We start from the raw sequence: 18,088 nt of genomic DNA, 5'->3' as shown, positions 1-18,088 counted from the left end.
TTTAATTCAATGAAAATTGGCAAATTGCAGGAAGTTAGCTTTGGGCCATAGCGTCTAGCTGCAAAGCAGAATGAGGGGTTTAGAGAAATTAGTGTAATATATCACTGGGCTTTCTGTCAACTCACCTCCTTGGTGCTTATTTCTTTTGAAACCAAATGTTCTCCATCAGTATTTTTCTAAATTTGCTTTCTAAATCTCCCAGAATCCTGAAACGATCAAACACACTTCTCTTGTAAATTAACATTGAAATATAAGAACCGTCAAACCTTCAGCACTAACACAGTTCTAGCATGAAATGTTAAAATGGCTTTGCTCTGTCTTTGGAAATCTTTGGAAACAAAACCGTTTTGAAAATATGACCCTTACAGATTTCTTTAATTTTTCTTTAATTTTTTTGTCACGTGTTTTATCTCAGGCAAAGATAAACTGAGTCAACACAAAAAGCATTTTTAATCAATCAATTTAATTTATTAAATGGAAAATTACTATTTAGGCCAATCTCGCACTATATGGAAAATATATTTGCCACCTTTTTATAAAATTATGAGCCAAGTTTGATTAAAAACATTTCTTTTGGTCAAATTTTACAATCCAGACTAATTCCTGATTACTGTCAGATCTGTAGAATCAAGAACTCTCTTTAAATAGAATCTCTGTCGAGATGAAGTAGGCTACATATTACATATATGTAATATGTTCTTCTTTTAACAGAGAATTACCTTGTATCCTCAAATTGAAGAAAAGCAGGGGCATTTGAGAAACAAATGCATATCTGGCCAGTAACTTTTACAAAGGCATTTCTTAAGACTATGGAACTCCAATGAACCACAGTAAGGCCCTTTATCATCCAATAGAGAGAAAACAGAACAGTGGGGAACCTTCCCAGGAGTTGCAGAATAACCCAAAGCAACATCTAAGCACTACAGGCCTGACTAGCACCAGTTAAAACCTGTCTTCATTATTCAGTAGTAAAAAAGAAAATGGGGAGAAAAGACCATTCCCAAGTTCTAAAGCAAAAACCTTTGCTGATTCATTAAAAAAACAGAAACAAAACAAAACACAAAGACCTATTTCAAGTTTTTCACAAAAAACAAAAACCTTTATAATCTTGTTAAAGGTTTTGGAGTGGCTTGAACTTAAATCTGATTGACAAACTGGACCTCGATGACGTCTAGTATTTAAAAGAAACCATGAATTCTGCTTCCTACCACAAAATCCTGAAGCAGATCATCCAGGTGTTACTTCATGAGGACAACTGTGATCCAAAGCACACCTGCCAGGCCACCTCTTAACTGCTCAAACAAACTTCAGTAATGCTGCGTAGGTTTGGAGCGGACTAGTCAAAGTCTAAACCTAAATCTGATTGAGATGCTGTAGCTTGGCCTCATACGGGCCATTCTTGCTCAAACACCTTCAGATGTGGCTGAATTAAATAACTCTGTAAAGAAGAGTCCTCCACAGGAAGGCAAAAGACTCATTAGGACTTGTCACAAAGCCTTAATAGAAGTTGTTGCAGACGAGCTTTGCACAGCCGCTTTTTGAGTTTAGGGAGCAAGTTTGTTTCTCAAATAGTGCTATTAAGTTTGGTTTTATAAATTCATTTGCCCTTTAAAATGAAATCATCATTTGAAAACTGCATTTTGTATGTACTCTGGTTATCTTTGAAATTTTGTTCACGATCAGAACCACTGAAGTACAACAAATGGAAGAAATTTGCAAAGGGCATAATTTTTCACAGCGCTCCTTCAAAACTGGACAAGAAAAAAAGCTCAAGATAGTAAAAGTACAAGGTTCATCCTGTCCTGATGGTGCTTTGTCTCTGCGATCCTTCCATTCAGTTCTCCCGACTCACCTTTTGTTTAAAGGAAATCCAAACATCACAGCAGCGGACAGATAAGGCAATTTTTCTCTTCATGTTTCACGTGAACGACCTTTGATACATAGATATTTTGTTGTCAAACCTGTATTTATTTACAGCACAAAGTAACCTACTGTGTCTACATGAAAAGCCTCGCTTGTGATCTGTTATCTTTGCGATGCATCAGAGGCTTGTCACGCTGGCGCTCTCCACAGGCGCTGGGCTGCCAGGCCTGGCTGCTGCATCGTCTCTGTCTGCAGCCTTACGTAACAATGTGGTGTCTGCCCATGATCTCTCTTTGCTTTTTCAGTAGTTTTTATTTTCTTTTTCTTTTTTTTGCTATCAGGAAAAAGATAATAGTCTGTCTGTCTGGTTTGGGCATACATTCATACTTTGCTAAACTAATGTTTGTCTTTTGCTTGCTGTGTGAGCCTCCTCTCACCATTATCAGTCTGGGCAGATTGTATTCTGATTTTTTTTTTTTTTTTAGGTTTTCTGAGTCTCTTACTAGCTTGTGATTATTGCTAATGAAGATTATGACTATATGGTTGGAGTCATTTAGCCACTTGTTTTGAATGTGTTGGTTCCTGTTTCTTCACAAAGTAATATTTCAGTAAAGCGTTTTCCCTGACAGAAACATCAGTAATAACCCGTGATTTATTCTGTGCATTTCGAGATCCTATGTATTATTAAACAATTTTCTTCAAAGTTAAAACTTATCTCGGCATGTGATGCAATACTGACATCACCCTTAGTTTAGACGTTGACCTACCACCATCCAGACGCTGCAGTCCTTTTGATTTTTGGCTGATTTTACTGTGTAACTTTAACTTTGCAGTCAAACTCTTGTTGCATACTTTGATCATGAAATATGTATTGTAGTTTGTAAAATTGATATCTGCTGATTATATTTGTCAGATTTCACTGATTGCTTACATTTTAACACTCCAGTGTTGAAGTGAACACTGTTAAAAAGCAGTGACAAAGAGCTTCATAGGCAACAGAAGGGCTGATTGAATAAAAAGTTCCTTTTTCTACGCTTTTAACCAGAAATATATAAGATTTCAAAATAAACGTTGCTCATGGAAAAATCGTAAGACAAGGTAGAGCACATTTACGTTCTAGAAAATACATAATGTGTTATTGTATTATTGTTTAGGAAGCACATCGTGAGCATTGTTCAATCCAGAGTGAAATTCCTTGTATATGTAGGCATACTTGGCAAATAAAATAACCGGTTTGATCTCCGCAGACTGCTGCCATGGGTCCCTAAGCAAGACCCTTAGCCCCAGATTGCTCCCCGGGCGCCACTCAGTGTAGGCAGCCCACTGCTTACTAATGGATGAGTTGAACACCGACACAAATGAAAAAATATGGAGAAGCATAACTTCCACCCATTATTGAATGCTCTCTGGCTGGGGAATGAACATTTAGACTCTGTGATCTACTACACATAACAATATAACCTAAACACATGTAACCCTGCACTTTCTCTCTGCACAACCCCGGAGTTTTTCCATCATTAACGACCATTCTCTGGCTTCTAGGGGTAATTACTGGAATCAACACTAAAAATGTACTGGTTGTGTTAAAATAATAAGGATTACACTCAGCAGTGCGCAGCCAGAGTTGATGGACTCCTGGATGGGTGTCAAAACATATTCACAAACACTAAGCAAAAGTCAGGTTGCCTTCGATTTACGCCTCACACACACCATTACACTGCTATTACAAGCGTGGGCCATTAATAAGAGGCAGAATGTTAGAAGTCATGTTTTCATGTTGTTGACACCAAATGCTGGCCGGACCGTCTGACTGTCGCAGCTGAAATCGACCCTCATCGTACAGGGTAACGTTTCTTCAATCCGGCATTGTCCAATATTGCAGCGGTTGTATTTTAGCCCAAGTTTTCTTTTTGTAGCGAATGGAAGTGGCTGCAGCCCTTTTGCTTCTACGTTTGATGTGTTTTGTGTTCAGAGAGGGTACTCTGTATTCGATCCTGGGAGATTTCTTATAATCAGACTACCATATCTGGTACCAACACCTATGCTCTACTCAAAGTCCCTTAAATCCTCTGTCTTCACGGTTCTGTTGATTGTGCTTCAAATTATGCAACTCGTCTTCACCACATTTGCCATGTGATGCTCCGAGTGGCTAATAAAGCATACCTTATAAAATGGTCAGTGTGTGTTGGTACTATGTGATGGAATCAATGTTCAAAACCATGATTTATTTTTCCTGGTATGGAACACTCTGGTATTGAAACAGTTTTGGTTTTATACCATTACCTTCTGCACAAGTCAATTTTGTTCCCTCTCATCAGTCTGTCAAGATTTGGAGTAAGAAGATTAATATGGAAAGCTCTTTTTGATGCCTATTATTTATCAGCCATACATTATTTAATGCATCAGAAGATGTGGTTAACAATTAGGGTAGTTTAGGCATCGGTGACTATGGTTTAAATTTCTAATCAAAAGCTACAATAAATGTTTCAGAAAGTGCTTTGGTTCAGAAAATACCAGTATTGACTGTCCTTTAAATGCTGATATTGGGATAGGACCTTAAAAAGAGAACTGGATGGGATCATCTCTCATTTTCTCTCATGCTTGTGACACATCTGTTCGTTTAGATCAGGGGAGTTCATTACTTTTAGTGTTAAATATCAGCATCAATAGCAGTAGCGTCCATCACGGTTGAGGGGAAAATGTGCTTCGTCCTTGATTTGTTGATTCGTCCTTGTTGAAAATATTTAAAGAGCGTTCCCTCTGGCAGGTGGTATCCCATAATATCACCACAATGATTCCTTGTGCTTGTGCAGATTGATGGTACAGGGTTGTAGCTGCACTGCTTTAGAATAATTTATGTAAGTTTGCAGAATGGTGTGGTTGGTGGCTTCCTGGAAGTCTGTGAGTTTCTTTGGGTCGGGTCAGAGCTAGTGACCTCTGCTTTTTAAAGCATGTTTGACAAATGCTAGCCCTCTGATGTGGCTTCATGTTGACAAGACTCCTGCTCCAGCTCACAGACTCTAATTTAGCGCTATGCAAACCCACACACATCTGACTCAAACGTACATTAGCTCAGGGTAACAAATTGAGCTGAGCTCACGACACTACGGTCTAAGCTGAACAGGCTGCGCTGACGAGTACCAAGGATCTCTTGTCGACTTTAGCAGACAGTCTGATTGTCCTCTGTTGTCTCTCGGAGGATAAACACCACGCCCCGAGGGTCAGAGACTCGAGGGATTACAGAGTGTGCTAGAAAATTAGAAAGACAAGTTTAAAGACAGGAAGACTCGGATGACGCCATCCCTGTTTCACTCCGATTAGTGGGGAGCTCTGGAAACAAGGGGACGGGAAGAGGGAGGAAAAGTAAGGAAGAGGAGAAAAGAAGGGAGGCAACTTGGGGGGTGGTGGGGGGGGGGGACATGAAGAAAGGATGGTGGAAAGAGGAGAAAGAGACGGAGCGAGGGAAATGAATAGAAAGAGGCCATTAATTTAGTGCTGTGGGAGGGATCTGAAGGTTATTGAGCTCTCCCTGCCAGGCCCTCCTGGGTTGACTGATGCCTTTGTGAAGAGGCCAGGAACCACACACACACACACACACACACACACACACACACACACACACACACACACACACACACACACACACCCTCCAAGAAACTTGGGTTGTGGCAGGCTGGTTTTAGCTAAACTGACACACAAACACACACAGATGGTCATTAATGGACTTCAAAGCGACAGCAAAATGGGGAAACCTTTATTTGTTCCATCTCCTGGTCTTGCGTCACTGCGACGTGTGTGTGTGTGTGTGTGTGTGTGTGTGTGTGTGTGTGTGTGTGATCATGTGGTGCCTTTCTGTTGCTGTGGTTAAGTCTTGGAGAACCGTAAATGTTTTTGCGTGGATTTGACGTCGTTTGATGTTGAGGGGTAACAAAATCTGCACATGCAAAACTGGTATGAGATTGAATGTTTATTAGTTCTATCACACGTCCTGTAGTTTTATTTTTTTTTAAGTAGGCTTGTTGTGCATGGGAGTACTACGTAAAGGCTCTTTCTGGATGATGACATAATAAAGCCCAGCTGAGCGCACAACATAAAAGATCAAGAAAAGCATAAAACACGGGAATGTATTGTTCACTCACGAGAAATCCTCCTGATGTTGCACATTTACAACATAAGCCTGTTTGTTTCACTCATCTCCGTTTTATATACTGTCATTTCTGACATGTAGGCTGATTAGATCATGAGTATGAGACACTCAAAGTCCATTGATGACTATTGAATATGTCAATGAAAGCTTTCCATGCTTTCCTGTGGTTGTTTGCTTTGTAATGGTTAAGCTTGAGGAGGAAAAACTCTCCTGTGAATCACCAACTGCTGTCTCAGGAAACACAAAATCCGGAAATGCATCGGAGTGGACCCATCCAGTAAACCCATATTGTTATTCTCACAGTGCTTTCAAATCATTCACAAAGTAAAAAGATAACTAAAAATTCTACCATGTAAGCAAAATGCTGCCACGCAAAAGATTTTAAGGTGGTGGAAGCTGCTTCTATTCTTTCGTAACATAGCGTCTCGGTGACCAACGTCACTAGAAGTCCTTGAATCAGTTCACCAATGGCTTCCTTGTATCCTTCAGAATTACAGTCTCAGCAACAGGTTGTCAAGTTTAAAGCCTTCATTTACAGATCTGGGGCTCGTATTGAGATCTTACACTTATTTTCACGATGATGTTGCATCCTTATGGCGATTGAAAGGCACGTTGCGATACAGGCTTTGTTTTGTCCGGAAATATTTAATGTTGGATGAACTCTGACCACAACATCATGTTACACCACTAATTATATGAAATATGAAAAGTATGAGCATGTTCAGCACTGAATACCTGGTTGGGGCTCCTTTTCCCTGGATTACTGCATCAGTGCGGTGTGGCATGGAGTCGATCTGTCCGTGGCTCTGCTCAGGTGTTATGAGAGCCCAGGTTGCTGTGATAGTGGCCTTCAGCTCTTCTGCATTGTTAGGCCTAGCGTGTCGCATCTTAATCTTCACAATAACCCATAGATTTTCTATGTGGTTATGGTCAGGCGAGTTTGCTAGCCAATTAAGAACAGGGATACCATGGTCCTTAAACTAGGTTCTGGTAGCTTTGGACGGTTGGGTTGACCTTGGACCTCAGAAAACACAGAGGACCAACGCCAGCAGATGACATGGCTGGTGACACTCCAAACCATCCCTGACTGTGGAAACTTTCCACTGGACCTCAACCAATGTGGATTCTGTACCTCTCCTCTGTTTCTCCAGACAATGGGACCTTGATTTCCAAAGTAAATGCAACATTTACTTTCATCAGAGAACATAACTCTGGACCCCTCAGCAGAAGTCTAGTCCTTTTTATCTTTAGGCCAGACGAGACGTTTCTAATGCTGTCTCTTGTTCAACAGTGGCTTGACACCAGGAATCCGACAGCTGAAACCAGGTCACGTCTGTCTGGTGGTTCCTGAAGCTCTGATCCAGCTGCAGTCCACTCTTTGGGAATGTCCCCCACATTTCTGAATGGGTTTTGTTTCACAATCCTCTTCAGGGTGCGGCCATCCCTGTTGCTTGGACACTTTTTGTCTACCACATCATTTCCTTCCCTTCTCCTCTCTATCATTGTGCTTGGACACAGAGCTCTGTGAACAGCCAGCCTCTTCAGCAATGACCTTTTGTGTCTTGTTCTCCTTGTTGCAAGGTGTCAATGGTTTTTTTGGACAACTGTCCAGTCAGCAGTCTTCTCCATGATTGTGTCGCCTACAGAACTAGACTGAGAGACCGTTTAAAGGCCTTTGCAGGTGTTTTCAGTTAATTAGCTGATTAGAGTGTGGCACCAGGTGTCTTCAATACTGGACCTTTTCACAATATTCTGATCTTCTGAGATACTGAATTTGGGGTTTTCATTAGTTGTCAGTTATATTCATCAAAATTAAATTAAAAGAAATAAACACTTGAAATATATCAGTCTGTGTAATGAATGAATATAATATACAAGTTTCCCTTTTTGAATGGAATTGCTGAAAAAAAAAATCAACTTTTTCTAATTATATGATCAGCACCTGTGCATATGTCATCTCTTAAGTTAGATCAAAAGATGAAATTGTAAATGGTTATATTTAAATATTAATTTGTTGTGATATTTGAACTGTGAAAGCAAGGTATTGTTTCATTTGTCAAATGAAGCCTCACAACTTTGCACACGTCTGCAGGTTAAATGTTTTTTCTTTTTTTTTTTTTTTTTTTTCTTTTTTTCAGTTTTTTCAACTGGAAAGCAGCAACTCATAACAGTACCTGTGATTTGCTTCAGAAATTTGTAGATGTCATAAATCCGGGTGTTATAAACCTCCACAGGGATTTAGCAGTTAACTGCTGTAGATAGAAACAAGTCACATAAGGGAGTAAAAATCAGTTTTTAGTCTCAATTCAATTGAGAATCAGAACGGTCAACTGGTAACTGCAAACATCCCTGGCACCTGATGCTTCCTGCATCTGTTTTGCTGAGTGTTGTCGGCATTGTGGTTTATAGAGTGGTATCAAACTGTTATTAATGATGACTAAAGCAAACGATTTGGATCACCAGTTTATGTCAGATAAGGTCTGACGTCCTCTCCTTCTGGTCATTTGCAGGTGTTCAGGCCAGTGCTGACTGTTCGTGTGGGAGGAACCACTTCACATGTGCTGTCAGCGCGTTCGGGGAGTGTACCTGCATTCCGGCCCAATGGCAGTGCGACGGAGACAATGATTGCGGGGACCACAGCGATGAAGACGGCTGCAGTGAGTGTTTGCTTGTTACAACCACATCCTCAGCATAGGCTTAACTTTAGCTATCATAGTCCTACTTTTGGCCTACGTATCTTATATTATGTTTATTTTTTAACTTTAAAAATTCCACTTTTTATTTGATTGCAGTAAAGAAAACAAGCAATTTTTACAAATAATTACTATCCGGACATTAAAGAGGTACAGTCGGTCTCCCAAGATGAGATCATAGTTATCTCTTTTTGTTTGGAGGTTTTTGTTTTTCACCTTGGAGTCGGCAATGATTATCTTTCAGTAGAAAAATATGGCTGCAATTAGGTTTGCACAATATTGGAACATTTTTGACAGGGCCATAATTGTACCATATATTTCGGACTATAAGGCACACTTAAAATCCTTAAATTTTCCCAAAAATTGATGGTGCGCCTTATATGTGATTACCGCTGTTCTTACTGACGGATTTTATGTGGTACATTGCGCTCAAAAATCTGTTAAAATGTGTAAGTACGACTTTTGGCAAGGAAGCTGCTCCACTCAATGGATATTTGGAGCATTACGGTACACTGTGTCACTACCTGATCGGACCCCTGAGCTGTCTACAAGACTGCCTGACTGTAATGTCTAAACTAGAAGTGCATTCATGTAAAGGCCCCCACATTTTCAGGCGTAGTTCATCCCAATGAGGTCTGCGCATACAGGGACATGCAAAGCTAAATTTTTACTACTTCTTGGCAGCAGGAAGTCTTTACATCAAACTGTTTTATATATGACACTGAGCTTAATACAGTGAGCTGCTCCAAGCAGGCCGTCGGAAGGACGCAGCATCACAGTCCCTCTCTGTTCTCACTGACAGGTGGGATTCCTTGATCTGCCATTTAAATCTGGTTTTAGCATCTACTGCTGTAAGACTCAGTCCAACCGGCTAAATATGTATAAAATGCATGTTCATAAATATATTGGCCAACGATTATTGCACTTCAAACAGTTCTTTGCGATATGAATATTGAACAAACTGATGTTGTGATGATGATGTATTTGCATTATATTGTGCAGCTCTTGCTGTAGCACCCTCAGCATAAAATGCTGAAGTTGGATGATCAAAGTATGGGAGATTTTATGGACGGATCAAGTTTGTTTTTGCCCACCATGTGATTGGTGGCACATTTCCAGCGTACTTTTCTTCCTGCCACTTAAAATCTAAAATAATGAGATTAATAATTTCCAACCTTTTTGTCTGTGGTGGTGTTATAGGTCACAAATAAAACCTTTGCAGACATCTGGAACCAGCTGTGGCAGTTTTGGTTTAAAGTACTAAACTAAAGCCTCTTATTTATTATTTTTCCCACCTTAAACCCTGATCCACAGAGATACTTTCATGTCTTCATTGCAACAAGTGAAAATGGAACAACTCCAGTCTTTTTTTTATTTTATTTTGCAACAAACTGAATATTACCAATTTGTAATCCAAGATATTTGTAGGAATCTACCTGGGCAATTAATTGATTATGGATGGCCACTGGAGAGTGGTCTCCAGCTGCTTTCAGGTCAAAGATCAGTTCTTGTGTTTTTTTGGACGTTAATATGCAAGCAAACAATACACAATAGTACGATTTTGGTGATAGAAATACAGGTAGAAATGATTTTTTTTATACACTAAACTGACTTTAAACATGTTGTATGATTTTAAAAATCTAATTTGAAATATTTACTATGTGAACGATAATTTTTCTTTTGCACATTATGTACTGAGCCCTTAAGCAAGGCATTAAACTACCTCCACACAGCCTAAGGTTGTCTGGTCTTGGCAGCTGTATGCTGCATTTATTATATAACTGCATGACTTTTTAAAACTCGTTATAGATATTAAAATGTGTTTGGACAATTTTCCTACATTGTGTTGGAAAATAAGATTGACTAAAATATGGTAATTGACTTCATATGGATCCCATCTTTCCCCAGTAAAACACTGAATGGCTGACTGGTTAGGCGGGTACCGTTTCTGAGGGAGACCGTGTATGCCCAAAGCACGCACACACACAAACATGCTTGAGCAACTTCTGGCACCAGCTACATTTTGGCTTTGGGGGGTGGGGGCGGCTTGGCAGCAGAGGCAGACGGGAGTGTTTTCCTGCAGAGCATGTCAGTTTGTCAAGCGGAGGAGATCTTCGCTGCTCTTCTTTTTCTCGTCTGTGTATCGACGGGAAACATCAATGTGTGGGCCTTTTTTTTTTTTTTTTATTCTCGTCGCTGCTCGCTCTTTGAGCAGACGAGCACATGTTGGCCTTCTTTTTTTTTTTTTTGTCGGGCACTTCTTCGACCTCTTTTAGAGGTTTGTGTATCAGTATTCTTTCTCCATCACTCTTCTTCTGTCATATTAAGCTTGTTAGGACTAAGGAGAGGGAATGCTAAGCGTTATTGATCTCTGGCCAGTTGAATGTTTAGTGAGTCAGATTGCCACGTATCGATTCGCAGTACGTTGGTTATTTAAAGAGGCACATGGAAGCAGCTGACAGATATCGGAGCATCTACCTAGACCGTCCCAATCCATTAGTACTGTATGATCGATTCTGTGCTTTATCACTCTGCGGCCGGACCATCGCTCGCTTGGACGCCCTCCAGTCAATCTTGTTACAGCGGACCTCATGTCAAAGGGATGCATTCTGTTTCACTGTGATGCTGTTTGTGCACAGCAGTGTGCCCGTCACAATTTATTCCAATTATTGTTCCAGCTGTAAAGCTGAAAAGTGTTTTAATAAGTTATGCTTGGCAAAATTGCGAAACAATTGAAGCAATTAGTGATGGCTGTTTTGATTCGGATCTGCTAGACTTTTTTATTTATGTTTTTATTCATGAACAAAAAGTCGTAAACATGTTCAGACTGGAACCATTAGTAGTTTCTATTCATATGCTCAATTAACTTAAAACTATCAAACGTCTTCTGCTGGTGCCTTCGGGTTTGAGTTTATTTTGTTATTTCTCTTTTAGTATTATAGGGTTCCTAGCTGTAGATCGATAATTGTTAAAGATTAATTTAAATACCGTTACATGTAAAAACCTGATTGCACTGAACTAAAATGCATTTTGCATGTACCAAATAGACAATTAATATTTTTCTTCTTTAATTTTGTTTTTATTCAGTTGATTTCTTTGTACACTATTACCTTAACAAGCTTATTCAATAATTCCAATACAGTCAAACATAGACGTATCATGACTTATAATAATATAAGCGTAAAAGAGAGCAAACAAAAGATAGCATTTAATAACAAGTGTTTACAGGCTAGTCTCTTTAAAAAATAACTTTATGGTTATTTTTGGATTCACCACTAAAGTCAGTTGCTATATGCACATATGAGCATTATTTTTTTCACCAATGTATTTAACCATTACATGATTTATTTTACGTTGGTGGTTAAATATTTTGAGAAATGATGGGGATCCTTAATAATAAAAATGTTGAAATTTCAAGTGTAATGTATTTGTGCAAAGGATCTTACACTTCAGCCTGTTCACATAGACTGTGGTTCAGAGGCTTTTTTTTAAATTATTTACTGGATTCACATTCCTCATAGTACTACTACTTAGCATGGTCAGATTTATCTTTATTATTTCAAAAAGAACAATACAAACACATTTCTTAATACTGTAATGCTGACCAACTTTTTATATATTTTTGTGCTGTTTGCACTCAATACTTGGTTGGGGATCATTTTGCATTAGTTACTGCATCAAGGCAGCATGGCACAGAGGCAATCAGACTATCGCTCTGCTGAAGGAAGCCCAGGTTCCTCTGATCACAGCCTTCAGCTCGTCTGTCTGCTTGACAATGATCCATAGATTTTCTATAAAGTTTAGGTCAGGCCAGTTTGCTGGCTATTCAAGCACAATGACGGTCACTGAAGCAGGAATGTTACCTTTGGACATGTGGGCAGGTCTTATGTCCTGCTGGAAAATGAATTCATCACAGTGGACCAACACCAGCAGACATCATGGCTCCCCCAATCATCATGGCTCTGCAAACGACACACTGGACCCCATGCAACTTGAATTATACGTCTTTCCACACTTCCTCTAAACTCTTGGATCCTGGGATAGGAAAGGAAAGAAGTTAAGAGGGTTATGAGACCAGAACTTCAAAGTGGATGCAGACACTAAAGGAAACATTTGATGTTTGATCCCTATGAACAAAACAGATGAATGTGGAAGCATAAAAATTTGAAACAAAGCTATTTGAAAAATATTTTATCACACTGCAGCGTGTTTCAGGGTGAAATTATTGGAAGCATTAGAATCAACATATGTAAGCATCTTTTAACCTGACTAAACACAAATGCATTTTATTTATTATTTTTTTTTTATTTTTGGGGACAGTGACAAACACAATTTCTCTTTAAAATATGACAAATTAACTGAATGAGTGTATATTTGCAGATACGTGATCTTTCAAATGTTCCTCGGGTGTTAAATTAAATTGCCTGCAAGCAGAACATTTTTGGTAAAAACTTGCATGAAGGATTTTGCTCTAAAACTTTAAGCAATTGTTTGTGTGTGGAGAAAGCGAGCACAGAAAAGTGAGCGTTGTTGAGTGGGAATAAAAAAACTCTTCTATAGCACTGATTCAGTTAACTGAGTCCAATTGTAAAATCGAGGAGTGAAATTTTATGGTTTTCAGGAGCGTTCTTTAGAAGCATTGAAAAATTGAATTTTCAGAGGCACAGCTTCAGTTGGCGGAGGCCTGAGTGGTTTTCCTCAAGTCTGATTGGCAAAGTTGTGTGACCGTGAGAATATCCAATCACAATGAACTCACACAGAGAAGCACAGAGGACCTCGTCTTCCCTGCTCAATTGAGGCAGTGTGGTGTGTGGCATCCAGACTTTTTTTGAACTTTAATGTGTTTATCATTTATACCAATTTACCAATTTCCAGACAAAGCACAACTGTCTTGAAACACAGCAGAGGAATGTGTGTGTGTAAAACTGGGGAGGAGGGGAGCACAGGCTGACCGTCTCTATAAAGCGATCTAATTACGACGTGGAAATCATGTGGAAATAGGGCAGTTTAAAGATGTGGTGTGTGTGCGCGTGTGTGTTTGTGTGTGTGTTTGTGTTCTACCATCTAAAATTTCATAGCTGTAGAGAGACCAAAGATGGATTAACAAAGAGGTGATGAGGGACTAAGAGGGCCATTTAAAAATGTTCATCATGTCGGTGTCTATGTGTGTGTTTGTACTTTAAGTATAGTGATCTGGAACAGCAATCATTAGCTTACCCCGTCACACTCAGAGCTGCTGGTGGGTGAGGAGGAAATGGACTTCACAGCCATGTGTTCTCCCCTTAAACCTCCTGTAACATCGGCCCCATTTGTACTGGACCACACTGGCTGCAGAGGTCTGCGCTTGGCGGTCATAAATTCACCTTCTGAGGCAGAGTATTTAAAGTTCAGAGTCCATACCAGTCTGTGTTCAGGGTATGCTTCTCTGCTGCAATCATTTACTGTCTTAAAAAGAACAGTGAAAATGGATTTTTTTTTTTTTTTTTAATTCTCCAAGGTTGTCTTTCTGCTGACGTTATATTTGTAGAGGGTTATGGAGTAAATGTGTTAGTTTATTTATATATATATATATATATATATATATATATATATATATATATATATATATATATATATATATATATATATATATATATATATATATATACTCAGTAGACAAAAAGGGTCAATAAAAAGTTCAATAGAACAGTTTTCCTTCCTTTTGCATCCTAGCCTATCATGTAGGTTAATACTACAGTCATTAATCCTCCTTACCAATCACAAACGCAGACACAAATAAGCTCCTTCACCAAGCTTCAAAGAGTTCAGAGAGCACATGCTGTTTCTTCATTTTTTTAAGACTTACAGTTTGGTAAAAAATTGGTTGAATAAATCGTTTTGTTATAACTCAGTGTTCTTTATACTCGGTTAAAGAAAGGAGTGTTCCGATTGGCTCAAACCTATAACAAACTACGGCAACTATACAACACAGTAACTATGTTTACATGCACATAACTCCTTGATCGGATTGAAATGGGTTCAGATATAAAAAGAGAGAAAAATCTGAATTCATTGTTTAAATAAACCGTCTGCTCACAGAGAATAAAGGCTACTAGCAACACAAACAAAAAAACAAAATGTTTTAATAAATCTATTTAAGATCTGCCTTTTATGGGGCTTTTTTTGTCACAAATCATGATAAAGGACATATACCATATTTGTTTTATTTGTGCAAAGAAAGTTCTTTCATATAAGTAAATAGTTTAGGTTTAGACTTAATAAAGAGACAATATTTCATCTGTATTATGGTTTTTTTTCTTTAATTTTGTGATTTTGACAGCGACTGATGTTTTGTCTGAGTAGTCTTTTCTGCTCCGACTGGATCTTTAGGAAGCTGTTCTAACATCTGATTCAGTGTTTATCTCGCTTTTACTGTTAAGCTTTTCATAGGAAACGGTTCCTGAAAGTAGGCGTAATTTATTTAGGTGAGGCCTCTGTTCCCACACAGAGTAAAAGTTGCTATAAAAAAATCTCTGCTGGAATCATTTCATAGGTAAGCAATGATTTTACTCGTTGATAATTGAGCTAATATGGTTCTTTTTTTCTGGCGGATTCAGTTAACGGAACAGAGTTTCTCAGCAGCTTCACAGACTTGGGGCTTTACTCTAAAAATCCTATTTCCTAATGATAATTGCTTAGCAGCATCAAGTATCTGTACTGCACAGCTGAGCATGTCACATTACAGATGGAGGATAGCGGCCACTCTTAGGGACCCTTTACTTATCAAATGTCCATGTACATAAATATTAGAGACCCTTTTTTAATTATGATAAATAAATACTAATGCAAATGAACAGCACTTCTAAAGCTTCATAGCTTTGTAAACATCCTAGGGCCTGATTGCAGGTCTCTGTAAACTGAAAAAGTTGAGGGTCACACTGACTGACATAGAAATCCAAATAAAACTCCATACTGGGATAGAATTATGTTTTGATTGCTCCTGATGTACTTTCATCATGACAAGTTAACAAGAGTAGCACAGGGTTCCTGCACACTCTTTAAAGATTTGAAAAAGTATGAAGTTGGCAGTTTCCTGGTCTGAAAATGTGTGGAAAGAAAAAAGTTGACTGTGGAAAATTATTAGTTTCCAAACTTTTCTTATTGTGTTATCTCTACGTTAAAGGCAATCTGAATGTGTAAACAGTATAGTTATTCTTCTTTGGTTTCATATTTTCATAATTTTATCTTTGAATTACCGCATTTTTCGGACCATAAGGTGCACCGGATTATAAGGTGCAGTGAATTAACGTGTGGGTCTTTGTCTACACATAAGGTGTAAGTGTATCAAGCTCGGTGTCACATATAAAACTGTTTGATGTAAAGACTTCTTTCACCCGAGAAGTTTGTAGTGTGACACTTACCTGTATGCGTGGAGTACGTCTAGAGTACGAGCGGACCTCCGTGGAGGGAACTACACCAGAGTATGTGGGGGGCCTTTACATAAATGCGCTTCTAGTTGAGACATTACAGTCAGGCAGTCTTGTAGACAGCTCAGGGGTCCGATCAGGTAGAGACACAGTGTACCGTAATGCTCCAAATATCCATTGAGCGGAGCGGCTTCGTTGCTAATTAAAGTCACATTTGCACATTCTGACAGATTTTTGAGCGCATTGTACCACATTAAATCGGTCAAGAAGCACAACGGTAATCCATATATAAAGTGCAACATCGGTTTTTGAGGAGATTTAAGGATTTTAAGTGCGCCTTATAGTCCAAAACATATGGTACCATGCCTTAACGGAATTTATTTTGGGTCAAATAACCCACAGATATACACACCTTAAGATATTTTAAAGGGTTCATTTTCCTACTTCTTGGAGTCAAGACCTAGACCTAGAGTCAAGAGCTACATTTCAGACGAGACTTGTGACTGTGGCTTGGTGGGTAGAGTAGTTGTCCTGCAATCAGAAGGTTGTGGGTTAGTGAATGTGAAAGCAGTTTGACTGGTCAGGATGACTAGAAAGTGCCATTTAAATTCAGTCCATGTACGTGTGTGAAGTCAAAAATCTGATCTGGTTTAGACATCAAAGTGATTAAAAAAAGTAATTTTTTTTAACAGTTTCTAAGAGTTGGCCGCTTGTTTCTTGGCCAGCTAAGCTGCCTCTGGAGGGTGGCTGGTCTCAGCCCTAGAGATGGAGTGAAGAGCTCAAAGTAAAGCCGCTGTTTCTCTACATCAAAAGGAGTCGGTTTAGGTGATTTGGACATCTGATCAGATGTCGCTGTCATCTCCCAAAGGACATCTGACCTTTGGAGGATTTCCAGACACATCTCTCGGGGGGGGGGGGAACTCCAGGGAAGACCCAGAATTCGCTGATTGGATTATTTATCCCGTCTGGCCTTAGAACGCCTCGGGATCCCTCAGAATGAGCTGAAAGATGTCGCCCCGTAACCTGATCTTGGATAAGCAGAAGACAATGCACGGATGGATGGATTTAAGTTTAGCTATGGGGTTTTAAAAATGTGCAGGAATTCTTTCTAAAGAGGATAATATCATACTGTGTGCCAAAAGTGTCAAGCATTTATACTTATTATATTTACTTAGTGAAATATTTCATCTGATTTTGGAACTGTACATTATAGTATCCGCTATAATTTCATGAAAAACACGTTTGATCTGATACATTTGAAAATCGGATCATAGTTTTTCTACAACAGTCAACGCAGATGGGCTTAGTTTGGTGCTGCAGTCCTATGTCCCATTTGCATCCACGTTCATGGGGTTTCACCTGATGACCCAGTGTGTGACTGAACACCATTTCATTAAACATTTAGGTTTCTGAAAGGATACACATGTTTAAGACCTCAAAGAGGTAATCAAAGAGTTTGGATTTCTTCGCCCCACTGGTTGAAGCTCTTAAACTGGGCGACACATCTCAAGGACAAGAGACTAATTAGCTTTGATGGAAATTACTGGAGACATAACTCACACATTTCATCAAATTAATAAGGCATTGCCATCTTCACATTCATTTTTCCACAGAAACAGCTGCCTGAGCTCTGGATGGCATACAGGAGGGCCTTTTTTTATGTTTGATGGCAGGCCAAACACATGAGCTGTGAGAAACTTGGCCCTGGAGCTTTTCTCAATTAGAGGAGGACATGTTTATGTTCTTGGCAGCATGTTCCATATCCATAAACCTCCATAAGGAGAATGAAGACTGCACGGTGCTTTGTGCGTGTCTGGTTATCTTGTGAAATCTCAGTGAGGGCTCTAGAGGCTCGGGGAAGTGGACGGAGAATGATGAAGGAGACGACGTTGTCTGCTTCATGTTATGGTTAGTGCTCTCTGCTAAATGTTTTACCGCCGTCTTTATTTGGCGCTTACTCAATCTGTCACTGTGTTGGG

At 39.2% G+C, this 18,088-nt stretch overlaps 1 protein-coding gene across 3 annotated transcripts in view; it reads left to right on the top strand.

Moving 5' to 3' along the window:
- lrp4 (low density lipoprotein receptor-related protein 4) overlaps window positions 1–18,088 on the top strand; it is a 144,374-nt gene that overhangs the window by 47,955 nt on the left and 78,331 nt on the right. For all 3 annotated transcript variants that reach the window (XM_021320591.2, XM_012870776.3, XM_021320592.2), the window contains exon 2: window positions 8,521–8,667. In XM_021320591.2, coding sequence (XP_021176266.2) covers window positions 8,521–8,667 — 147 coding nt within the window. The remainder of the gene's footprint in view (window positions 1–8,520; window positions 8,668–18,088) is intronic.

The sequence above is a fragment of the Fundulus heteroclitus genome, chromosome 4 (assembly GCF_011125445.2).
Source record: "Fundulus heteroclitus isolate FHET01 chromosome 4, MU-UCD_Fhet_4.1, whole genome shotgun sequence".
Taxonomy (NCBI): domain Eukaryota; kingdom Metazoa; phylum Chordata; class Actinopteri; order Cyprinodontiformes; family Fundulidae; genus Fundulus; species Fundulus heteroclitus.
This window is presented reverse-complemented; position numbering and strand designations above follow the sequence as displayed.